Source organism: Opisthocomus hoazin, chromosome 5 (assembly GCF_030867145.1).
Source record: "Opisthocomus hoazin isolate bOpiHoa1 chromosome 5, bOpiHoa1.hap1, whole genome shotgun sequence".
NCBI classification, from domain to species: domain Eukaryota; kingdom Metazoa; phylum Chordata; class Aves; order Opisthocomiformes; family Opisthocomidae; genus Opisthocomus; species Opisthocomus hoazin.
This window is the reverse complement of record NC_134418.1, coordinates 27,477,210-27,489,576: the sequence shown is the minus strand read 5'-3', so window position 1 is coordinate 27,489,576 and position 12,367 is coordinate 27,477,210. Positions and strand designations below refer to the sequence as shown.

At 36.1% G+C, this 12,367-nt stretch overlaps 1 protein-coding gene across 2 annotated transcripts in view; it reads left to right on the top strand.

Moving 5' to 3' along the window:
* PDS5A (PDS5 cohesin associated factor A) overlaps nt 1-12,367 on the top strand; it is an 86,973-nt gene that overhangs the window by 60,476 nt on the left and 14,130 nt on the right. For both annotated transcript variants that reach the window (XM_075420716.1, XM_075420717.1), the window contains exons 17-26: nt 1,383-1,498; nt 2,295-2,400; nt 3,860-4,020; nt 6,677-6,800; nt 7,979-8,137; nt 8,385-8,453; nt 9,137-9,273; nt 9,995-10,118; nt 10,374-10,578; nt 11,091-11,205. In XM_075420716.1, the coding sequence (XP_075276831.1) occupies nt 1,383-1,498; nt 2,295-2,400; nt 3,860-4,020; nt 6,677-6,800; nt 7,979-8,137; nt 8,385-8,453; nt 9,137-9,273; nt 9,995-10,118; nt 10,374-10,578; nt 11,091-11,205 (1,316 nt within the window). The remainder of the gene's footprint in view (nt 1-1,382; nt 1,499-2,294; nt 2,401-3,859; nt 4,021-6,676; nt 6,801-7,978; nt 8,138-8,384; nt 8,454-9,136; nt 9,274-9,994; nt 10,119-10,373; nt 10,579-11,090; nt 11,206-12,367) is intronic.

The following is a 12,367-nucleotide window of genomic DNA, read 5'->3' as shown; positions in this document are numbered from 1 at the left end:
CTTTTGGTACTAAACATGATTTTCATGTATTTCCGATTTTCATAAAATACGTTTTTAGTTAACCTGTAGAGATTGTGGAAAATATAACTTATGATCATCATCTTGCTCATAAGAAAACATTAACTTTATTCCTTCCTGGGATTATGAGCACCAAGCACAAAGACTAAAAGACCAGGGTGGTTTGTTTGGTGGGGTTTTTTTCGTAGGTTTTTTTGGGTTTGGGTGGTTTTTTTGTTTGTTTGTTTGTGTTTTTCTTTTTTTGTGTAATATTTTATTTCATAAGTGTCTTTTCTGACAGTGATGAATCTTGTTCGGAGTACCAGCAAGTCAAATATTATACAATCTGCATATTATTAATCTGGTTTTCTGCCTAGAACATTATTCTGAGATTAGTCTTTCTCATCTATTTAGCCTCTTTGATGAAAATACACACCTTAATACTAAATCAGACTTTTCTGGAGACTTACAGATTGTGCCAACAGTCACAGATTTTTTTTCATTATGGTCCCAAAATAAAGTAAGCAATTTCGTTGACAGAAATCATGATAGAGAGCATCAACAAATGTGGGCTTCTTGGGCTTTGTCTAATGGCTCTGAAACTGTCCAGGGTATATCTCCTTCTAAATTAGGAAGTTTTGCACTGTGGGAATGCAGTGGTGCAATTTCAAGAGGAAGGTTTCTTCCCGCTTCCTGAATAATAGTTAAAACAGTTTTCTAGTTTGTAGGGTCTGCAGCATCCAACCCTTTAGAAGGAGGGTCAAGAAGTAATTCCTTTAAGAGGTTTTTACGCTTCTGTTCAGAACGAAAAATATCTTCTTACCCACTTTCTGCTAGGTTTTCAGCTGAATTTACTGTTCTTGACATTTGGGGCATTCAGAGGGGGAAAAACAGATTTTTGGATCCAAAACATTCATAGGCGAATACATAGGGTCTGAACATCTGTTGTAGCCAAGATAGTGTGGTGCTTCTGCACATCTGCAGTAGCTTTCAGTGCAATTTTTTCATTGTTGCTTATGAAATCTCACACATGCAGCAGGGTTACCTACAGATTTATGGATTACTCTTGTCAACATAGATACTTGAATTCCATCTGCATTACACTTCGCTCTCTCTTGATGCTGTTGTGGATCTGGCCTGCCATTCCTTAAGAAACTCTGAAGAACTCTTGCTAGAAACCTGAATGCATCTTACATTTAAATAGTCTGGTGAAGTATGTCTGCTTTCAATATAACGTGGTAAAGAATGATTTGGAGATAAGAACAGCCACCCCTTAAAATACATCTCACTGATTATATAGACAGTCTCTGTGGTTAGCTTATTCAACATGCTTAAGAAATAAGTAAAATGAGTATAATTCGTGTTTGTATGTAACATTCTTGTAGAGAGAGATAGCCCGGAAACTTGCAAATCCTAAGCAGCCAACAAATCCTTTTCTGGAAATGGTCAAATTTCTTTTGGAAAGAATTGCTCCTGTACATATTGACTCAGAAGCCATTAGGTAAGTTTGAAAGATCATACTACCTCATGAATGATTATAAAGGTTATTTAAATGACAAAAAGAAAAGGTGTTTGGGGGAATTTAGATTAGTCTGTCCTAGCAGTAAATATGCTTTTTTTAAAAAATGCTTTTTGTAGGTATCTTTATTTCCAGCAGCCTAGAGATTCAATTTGGTTTGTTTTTTGTTTTGTTTTTTTTTTAACTTACTTTCTTCCACTTCTTTACAGTACTGTCTGTAAATGAATTTTGAAGTATCGTAGTTGTTCCTAGTGAAACTGGTATTTGTGGGGCTTAAGGTGAAAATGATGATCATAATTTTCACATGGTTAACTGCAACACAGTCTTACATATAGCAGTTGAATTAATTAGCCTTTGTGGGATTATGTAAGAGAATGTTTGGATTTCTTTGGAGACTTGTCTGGCAAACTAATTACATTCTGAAACTCATGCAACTGTGTGTTGATCTGAATACTGCCAATGTGGTGGTGGGTTTTTTGTTTGGGGTTTGTTTTGTTTTTTGTATTTTTTTACCTAGAGAATTAACTTTGAAGAAAGCTGAGTTGGAAGGAAAATGAATAATGGAATAGCTTGATTAAAAAAAATAAAAATCAAAAACACAAAAAAACACACCAAAAAAACACCAAACATCAACCACCACAAAACTCCCCCCCCCCCCCCCCCCCCTTTTGTTTTCCCTTTATTTATTATCAAAACCAAGTAATCTTGCTGATATCTCCGGCCTTTAACATTCTACATTTTCACATTCGTTTTCTTCTTTTTCTGTCTCTTATTTTAGTGCACTAGTAAAACTAATGAATAAATCCATAGAGGGGACAGCTGATGATGAAGAGGAGGGTGTAAGTCCTGATACTGCTATTCGTGCAGGACTTGAACTTCTCAAGGTAATCTACATTAATGCAGCTATGGTTTGTAATGGAAGGGACAAAAGTGGCATGACTAATGAATTAATGTTAGCATGGTTTTAATAGTTGTTATTTAGATAATTACTTTTTTAATGTGTGAAAATGTGTGGGTGTTTTTGATTTTTGAAGAACTATGTTTTTTTTGGAAGAAGTGTGTTTTGAAAAGGGTGCCAAGAGTTGAAATACGGACATTAAAGCAGAAATTGGTTTCTGCTTAGGGAAGTCATATAAAAGAAGGTGCAGAGGTAAAGTGAGAGGAAGAGAAATGGGGAAATTAGGAGAGACACGTTCTTTGGGGCCTGTATAATACTGGAAGGAAAGTGAGCAATAAACTCGAGAGCGAAGTTATGTAGAAGAAAAAAAGGGGATGGGTGAACTTGTGTTCTCAGTGGTGATGAGGAATGACTGGGGGAGAAAAAGGATTTGGAATGTCTGGAAAACATCTGTGATGGATTTGGCTGTTGCCTAATGAGACTTTATTTTCAATATGTTACAAAGGGTAGTATAAAATATGGGAGAGAATGGAAGGGAAGGTTACATGATTAAAGTGAGACTTTTCAGAAGTGTGAATGAATGAGGTGGAGTTTATGGAGATGTACCACACCAAATTAGGTAATAGCAACCATGGTAGAAATAGTTATACAGAAGTATGCAAGGCAGTAATGTCTGTTTACTAAGGTAGCTCAGAAGTGAAATCTGACAAGGCTGAAGATTTTGTTTGCATGACATGGGTGTCTTTGAGAATGTTATTTCATACATTGATACTCACGCAAGTAGGCAACTCTGATCAAAGAAACCAAGAGAAGGTAAATCCGAAGAACGCACAAAATATGTGCAACTTTTTATTGTTCTCCCTGCCTTATGTTATCTAAACTTTGCTATACTTAATACAGTTTTGCTTTGGAATAACCTTTTGTTCTCTCTTGTCCTGCCTTGAATCTCTGCACGCTTATTTTCTTATTTGACATTTTTCCTACTTTACAGAATGTGTAATATTTCATTAGCTTTAGATTAAAAGGACAGTAATCTATGTTTTGTTAGTAGATATCTTAACCTTGATTTCTTTTCTGCTCAGGGACTATAGATTCTGCAGAGATTAAGATTTCAGTTCAATGAAGTTTGAAAAAAGCGTTCTTAAGTAGGTTGGAATATAAACAAATACTCTTGAATAAGCATTTATTTTAATAAATATGTTTACATATTCAAATAATGTAGTATCTTACAAAATAATCAGAGGGGAGGACCTGAAGAACAAAGCATAGATGAATTTGTTTGAAAATGCCTCTATCACCTTCTCCAAAATGCAGTTATTGAATGTAGTAATCTCATATGAGCATGCAATAGGTATGTATTTTGATAGGAATGCTCATAAGCAGCCATAATTTTGTTTTTCATTTACCATGAATAAATATACCTTTGTTTTAATGTGTATCTACAGGTTCTGTCCTTTACACATCCTACCTCGTTCCACTCTGCAGAGACCTATGAGTCTCTGCTGCAGTGCCTCAGGATGGAAGATGATAAGGTAGCTGAGGCAGCCATACAGATTTTCAGAAACACGGGTCACAAAATAGAAACAGACCTGCCACAGATAAGATCGTGAGTATATTTCTTTACATGCAGCTTTTCATTCCTGGAATTCTGCCTCTCTATAGTTTGCTCAATGTGTTACCCCTAAAGTTACTTGTAAATATGAACAGCTTCTTTTCCATCATTTTGTATTCCTTCACTACCTTTCTGTCTCTTCATTTTTAAATTCTGCATTCTCGCAATTTTTTTGTATTTATTGAAGAAGTTAGGTACTTCTTAAAAATCTTCTTATAATAGATACATTTAAAACAGCATGTAGCATGTTTCCCAGGTTACGAAATAAACAGCAGCAAAAATATGGCGAAGATGTAGTTCCTTGGCATTGTTTCTACTTACATCTGTCCTTCACACAATTTTTCTATCTTTGTAAGTAACAAAAATATAATCTCTGATGGTTAATAGCTCTGTTTGTTGTGAAACAAGTTGTGAAACAAGATCCAAAAGTGGACATGAATTTCGAACAAAGAATAATTGGCTGTCTATAAGTCGTCACGCAATTCGCGCTTTAACTGCTGATTAAAGCTGCATAAACTAGTAGGTGTTCACAGACTATTTAAAACCTTGTGGGCAACATCTAAAACCTTAAAATTAGCTTGGTAGTAACTAATCCAGATTATAATGCATAGGTTTCAAATTCTCATATGTTGAAGTAGCATCGGATATTACCATGCTAAAATGCATAAAAATGTACAGCTTAAATTGTCAATGAATTGAAGATGTAACCTCGGCGATTCTTATGGATTTGAATCGGATTTGGGGAAAAAGAAGAATGTTACAAGTTCACGTATGAGAGGCCTTTTAAGACGTTTGTAGAGGATAAGAGAAGGAAAAGCCCAGCAATCCCCATTGTCAGTACAGTTCCCAGTATAGTCTCAATTGTCTGTAGTTCCCTAATGGAGTTTAGTCAAGATTGTGCATTGCTGGGGTATATCATCTTCTGTCAAAGGAGCTGGTATTGCTGACATTGCTTTTGGCTTCATGCCTTTAGGCAGGCATTGCTGAAGCATAGTCTGGGCAGTCTCAAATAACTTAAGTATACAACTGTCAAAATGGAGGTGTAGCCCTTGGCAGAATTTGTAAGCGAGTCAGGTTAACATTCTGAAAGCCAAAACCGGGTCGGTGTTTACACTGCCGCAAAGAACAAGAAGTCTGAGGACAAGTAGATGTTCCAGATTTCATATATTCAGAAACCTATGTCTTAAATGAAAGATTTGATATAATAAGCAAGATAGTTTATTTCAAGTGACCGTTTTGGTTTTTTTTAAAAAAAGAAAAACAGACGTTCATGTGAGGAGGCTCTCCTTGGAAGTACTGTTCACCAGCAGTAGCCCAAGTTCTTCCTCGTATGGAAGATGGATAGCTTTGTGCACCAGTTCATGGTCAAGGACTGCCGTATGACTAGAGTCTGATGGAAGAGTTGGCCATGCTTAAAGAAAGCCTATGGACCACGTGTAAAGTTGTACACATGTAAAGGCAACATATCAGGCTTCTCCTTTTGCAGATTTGTATCAGTAGGTGTGCGGTGAGAGATGGTTTATAACTGATACACTGGTGCTTGGCAAAGGCCCTTTAATGTGCATGTTTACACTGTGAAAGCTATAAGGCATTGAAGCTTGTTTTAACTGTAGGTTTTACTGAATTCTTTGCTATTTTGGTTCTTAATCCAACTTGTGGAATCTTAGCAGGTTTGAGAAGAGATATTCTTCTACTTTAGCATACTGTTAACATTGTTCTAGGGGTCTTTTGTTTGGTTTGGGGTTTTGTGCAGTTTTTGAGGAAAATGTTAGAGACTTCATTCTTTCAACCCTGCAAGCTGCTCTTACACCTTTTGCTGCTGATTTTGATTATGTAGAACATGGCAGTGAGGGCTGGGTGTAATCCATGTACCAAATGCTGTATTGTTACTGAGCCTTTCAAGAAAGCAGGGTATTTTTTTAGGTGTTTGTGTGTCAGATGCTTTCTAGGCAATTTTTGTTTTTTCATGTCAGTTGCTGGGTGAGTTGCATGGTAAACCTCATGAGTTAGTGTCTCAGGCGATGACTGCTCAGGGGACAGGCCTGCCTTCCAGCGCTCTCTCAGGAGTGGAACCGAACAGTCTGACCGACCTGACCTGGTCTCTGGGGTGGCTGCTGCTCTGCTCTTGCCTTCAGTGGCCTCTGATCAGCAGACAGATTTCAGGAGATTCAAGTGCAAAAGCTCAGCACCAAGCAGTTGTTCACTTGGGCATACATTGTGATTAAAAACCGGAGTTAAAGCAGTAAAGGCCTGTAACACACTGATGTTTAATGGTTATTTGTTGCTTACATAACTTTTATTCAGCCCTCTCGCTTCTAAGCTTGGATAAGAAGCCCCAGAGTTTACCCTAGCTGAACCTGTGAGGTTCCCCCCACCTTATATTTGGCTTCCTAAACAGCCTTATTTTGATCATTATTTTCTTTCACGTTTGACTTTTTTTCTGCTTAACTGTGTACAGTCAGATACTCAACAAGTATTACTAAATACAATTCCATCCTGCATTTCACTTTATGATTATCGTCTTTCCTGAACAGACTTCAAAGGAATGCTTGATTTATAAGACTGTGGGGATAGATCTGTATAGGTGAAGAGCTTTATTTTTTTGTAGATTGCAAATTGTATTTTGAAGTATTTTGTTTAATGTTCACAGAACACTAATTCCGATTTTGCATCAGAAAGCAAAAAGAGGCACTCCTCATCAGGCAAAACAAGCTGTTCACTGTATACATGCCATATTTTCAAATAAAGAAGTGCAGCTTGCACAGATTTTTGAGGTATGTCTTTTTTGTTTTTAAGATTTGTTTCTGTTGTTCTTAATTGATACTAGTAATTAACATTAACTCATTAACAGATAACAATTTATGAGATCAGGAAACTTACAGGTTCATGGTAGTCAAGAGAAGTCATTAATTTTACAATAGCAAATTATTAATGTTTGTGTCTTACAGTAACTATTTTGTTAATGCTCTGATGTCTGGTAGATAAGGTATTGGTTTTTGTCTACATGGGAAAAGTTAGGGGAAAATAAGCTAAATATGCTGCAATGATGCACACGAAATCCTATGAGGACACATTTAGCAGATACTAAATGAACGATAACATCCTCTACTTTCAAACTGAATTAAATTACCGTGCTTTAAGGTCTTTGCACATACCGCACTTTCCTCACAGAGGAGGTTAATGCAGAGTAGCTACTTGACTGGAAGCTCAGATATTAGCTTACTGCTTGCTTACTGCTTGCTTAGACAAGTTGTAAAGGAAAAAGTCACCTTATACAGGGCAGAGAGGTTATTACTTTTCACTGTAATCTCTTAAATAGTAACATTATTAATCTGCACTTGTAAAATATCTTAGGTTCTTAATCTTGGCTGTATTTGAACCTATGCATAATTCAGAAGTCTGAAAAGCTTTGAATTAAGCTTACAGAGTTTGATCTCTGCTTAGACTTCTGTGAGAGTGCATGCTGCCCCCCTAATACCAGAACACGATATGAAGGTGCTGGGTGATACAGCAGCATGGAATTATCCTGGTGACTGTTACCTGGAAGGGACATACTGATCGCTGATAGAAAGGTCCCTGGTGGTTTCCAAGAGATTAACTGCTATTATTTTCTGCCATTTGCAGTTACGATTCAGGATTTCATGACTCCTGAATAGAACTGAGTCAGAGTTTTTCCCATGTCTCCCAGGTTTGAATATGTTTCACCGTTAAAACAGCAAGAGAATATAAAATTCGTTTTGCCCTTACCTCACGTGAGATTTTTGGTTACTCTGTTAATTAGGAAATCTCATTCTTTCTTCATTTTGATTTGCTAACTTTATTAATACTTACGGAAAAACAGTGAAGCTCATCAGCATTCCAGCAGTAAAATAAATTATTTTTACACATGCTAGCTTACTTAACTATAATTGAATTTTGATTTTTTTTTTCTTTTTTTTTTTTTGTTCCTCAGCCTCTTAGTAGAAGTTTGAATGCTGATGTACCAGAACAACTTATAACTCCATTAGTCTCATTGGGTCATATTTCTATGTTGGCTCCAGACCAGTTTGCTTCTCCAATGAAATCTGTTGTTGCAAATTTCATAGTGAAAGATCTCCTAATGAATGACAGGGTAAGATTTTCTTTTTTTGAGAAATCCTTACTATTCTGTTTTCCTGTTATTAACTCTGGGGGGTATAGAGCTTTTTTGTTAAATGTGTCAATAAGGGAACATTCTGTAAGTGGCTAGTACGGTGATAATTGCATTATAAAACATCTTTATGTGAAAAAAAAGCTTAGTCCATGACTTTTTTCCATTCTTGCTTCTGGCTTTTCTGTATGAGTTGAACCGGTTCTTAAACTTACATGAATGTCTGTAGTCAACAGGTGAGAAAAATGGAAAATTATGGTCTCCAGATGAAGAAGTTTCTCCAGAAGTATTAGCAAAGGTGAATGAACTGCTGTCAGTAATAATGTGTAAATCTGAGATTTTAAAATTTACTTTTTTCCAAGTCATGCAATGGAGAATATTAGAATAAATTCCTTTGAGTGCTTTTTGCATTAGTCTCCTTAGAATATGAAGTGATGTAGAGTTTTTGTGGATTATACACATGGTTATAGAACTGGTAAAAACTATGCATTTTAGTGTATGCACTTACTGATATTAATTATACTGACTGTTGAGAACAGGAAGAGATTCAAAAGTTTTAGTTTTCCTTACAAGAAATGTTATTTGACTTTGTTGACTGTAAACAGGTTTGAATTAAATTGAGACCCTGATGAATTTATTTTGTTCATCTTTATAGGCTGTTTACTGTGAATCTAATTATGGCCATTTCAAAAATGTTTATCTAGTTGTTCTTATTTTTAATCATGTAGCAAGTAATCTGCATTGTCTAGATGCACTTGTGAGAAGACACTGAACTGTAGTTGAAACGTCCTGATGTCACAAAGACTGCTACTTCCTTCTTCACTCTGTAAATACTTACTGCTTCATTCTGTTCCTTTAAAAATGTATCAGCTCTAATAAATAGGAGTCTATGGAAACTTCAGTTTGACTACAGTAGGTTTTATTTAGTGGCTTACCAACTTTAGGAAGTAAGTTCATTGTTGATTTGTTCATGTTTAATAGGTGCAAGCAATTAAACTTTTGGTACGCTGGCTGTTGGGTATGAAAAACAACCAGTCGAAATCCGCAAATTCCACACTCCGGTTATTATCAGCTATGCTCGTCAGTGAAGGAGACTTGACAGAACAGAAGCGAATCAGGTCAGATTTTGTTCTTCTCAGGCTTCTGTCAAATTTGTTGTAGAATTTCAAAGAATATTAATTCTTTTGGAGCTTTTTTAGAATATTAAGGTGAGCGCAGTGTTGGCGAATGGGATGATAGAAAACAGATCTGATTGGGGTTTTAATTACTAGGAGTGGAATGGCAGTATAAAAATATGCTTGCTACTCCCTCTTTCTTGTAATTTACTAATAATCTACCTCAGAACCCTGTAGATACCTTGATAGTAAAAGACATTGTAGAGAGTGAAAGACCTGCAGGAGTATCTTTGAAAACAATGGAGCAAGGAGATTTAACACACTTACAAGTGGGGTGACCTAGGGTGGAGCTTCTTCATTCCAACAGTGAGATAACTTTGCACCTCATCATCATTCTGAGGGTGAGGGAAGGAAAGAGAAAAGCTGTGGCAAAAGTTTTGTTTTCATTTAGACAGTGATATGGAAGCAAGTACCTTGACTCTTCTCATTTCACCGTTTACTGGAATTAAGTTTTTTGCAGGGAAAGCAGAGCACCTTATTTCCACAAATTTGGTTGGGTTAATTTAGCCTGATCTAAAGCTATAGAACTGTGATCTGATCTGACAGAGAAAAACCGTAATTGCTCATTGATCTTGTAAAAGGAAGAAATTGTGACATGCAAGTAACTTAAGGATAGTTGTGGTGAGTTGTGTTTTGAGGTTTTTTCCCTCTCATGTTTGTATAGTAAATCAGATATGTCTCGACTGCGATTAGCTGCTGGTAGTGCAATAATGAAGCTTGCACAGGAACCCTGTTACCATGAAATAATTACCCCAGAACAGTTCCAGCTCTGTGCACTTGTCATTAATGTAAGTAACTGCATTTGAATCGAAGTGACTTTTAATTAATTGAGTTCAGAGTCCTTACATCTGAGCTCTTGTTGCTGCTACATTGAGTATTTCGTGTTCCTCACTGCAGCTTTCAAAAGAGTTCTTGAAGTTTCAAATACTTGTTGTGCTGCACTTGTTGATATTTTTTAAGTGTCCTCATAATTGCGCCTTGAATGTTTTGGTTTGTTTTTTTAAGACCAAGATTTTTATGGTTGCACTTTTATGTTGCTATAGGATGAGTGTTACCAAGTGAGGCAGATATTTGCCCAGAAACTGCATAAGGCACTTGTGAAATTACTGCTCCCTTTGGAATATATGGCAATCTTTGCTTTGTGTGCCAAAGACCCTGTGAAGGAGAGACGAGCACATGCCAGACAGTGCTTGCTCAAAAACATCAGTATACGAAGAGAATATATTAAGCAGAATCCTATGGCTAACGGTTAGTATTCCAGTAAAATTGTTAAGAATACGATAGTCAAATATTAAACTGGAAGAAGTAATCATTAAAACTTAAAGCAAATTGCTTTTGTAAAGAAACACTGGATAAGATTAATTCGTTTCCTCATTTTTATATTAGACACATTCAAATCTAAATTTACTTAGTTTAACATTAACATAAAGCATAAAGTACTTCTCTGTACATTGCTGAGAATTACAGATGTAAAATACAGTGCTGTTATTTTGGTAGGTGTTTTGCTCAAAAGAAAAATTTTTTTCTGATATTTTAGGCTTTATGACCTTCCTGGAAAAAAAAAAAAACAATTAGTTTTGTAGTAGTAGAACTTATTTGTGTATTTTTAATGATTCATTAAAAGTAACATTTGTAGGAAGAAAATGCAAGTCAAAATTTTACAGTCCATATTTGAAAAAGTAATACTTTGGAAAAGTGTTTCTTGTGATGTATTTGTGTGTGTAATGTAGAGGTCATTTCTAATTTTTTTGTTACTGTAGAAAAATTGCTGTCATTGTTGCCTGAATATGTGGTACCGTATATGATTCACTTACTGGCACATGATCCAGACTTCACAAAACCTCAGGACGTTGATCAGCTTCGTGATGTCAAAGAGTAAGTGTCAAATGATTCTAGAATTGTTACAGTCAGAATTTTTCTGTGCTTGGAAAAAAATGATTACGAAGAGGAACTCTTTGCTTTATTAACAATATTTTGCAAAACAGTAATCCTGGAAACAGGTTAACACTTTGGCCAAGGGAAGAAGGCATCAGCATCTGCATAGCAGTATATTCTGAAAGCCCTGATGGTAGCCTGTAGGTCACACCATAGTCTGCCAAATTAGTGAGCTGTCTAGGCTTCCTTTAAAGTGAAGTAATGATTTTAGATTCTTGTATTTGTGCCTAGGAATATCGGTAGAATTTCTCAATGCACTTAAGGATGCCCAGCAATGTCAGTTCAGTTATTTTGGGATTTACAAAACACAGAGCTTCTCCAAGACTTGAAAACCTAATGCCACTGATGCTAGGTCAGAGTTCTGCTTTACTGGAAACTGTTTTCTCTTTTTCTCCCCCTCTCTGTGCAAATCTACTAGAACTCAACCCTAAGTTTGCTGCTGACTGATCATTTGCACTGTACATCTGCAGTGCAGGCTCAGTGCTTCTTAATATATTCAACACAGGTTATTGTACACAAGCCTGTCATACAGAAGCTTTTTCTGTGCTGTTTCCAGTTTGAGACCTTCTTGTATGCCTCAAATAATCTTTCATACTTAAGTCTAACATTTGTATTCCTTTGTGTCTTGTGATGAATTTTAAAAAACAGTTAAATTTTAACACTTTAAAAAAAAATTTTAAAGCACACTCTTCCCCCCCACCCCCATCTTTAGTTTGGGTGTTTTGTTTTTTTCTGGTGTTTATTTTTGGTGGAACTGTGAGCTATATTGTTTTGGTATTACAAAGGCATGCATAACCACATACTACAATATACATCATCATAAAAGCAGTTCATTCTTGGCACAAATAGACCAGTTGACATCTTAATTTTTTTTGCACCTTCACCAGCAAGAGTCCAAGTTTGATTCTTTCTTTAAATGAAAAACTTTATTTGTTCTGGTTTGTGAGTTACTTGACTCACACCTGGTCAGAACCTGGAGTCAGTTAAAATTTCTTACCTAATCATCAAGTCTGCGTTTTATCCCAGGACTCCCTGTTCCTGGCAACATCTGAAAGCACTCTCCAGCGTGTACTTTATCCAAAATGCATGGAACAAGTTCTGA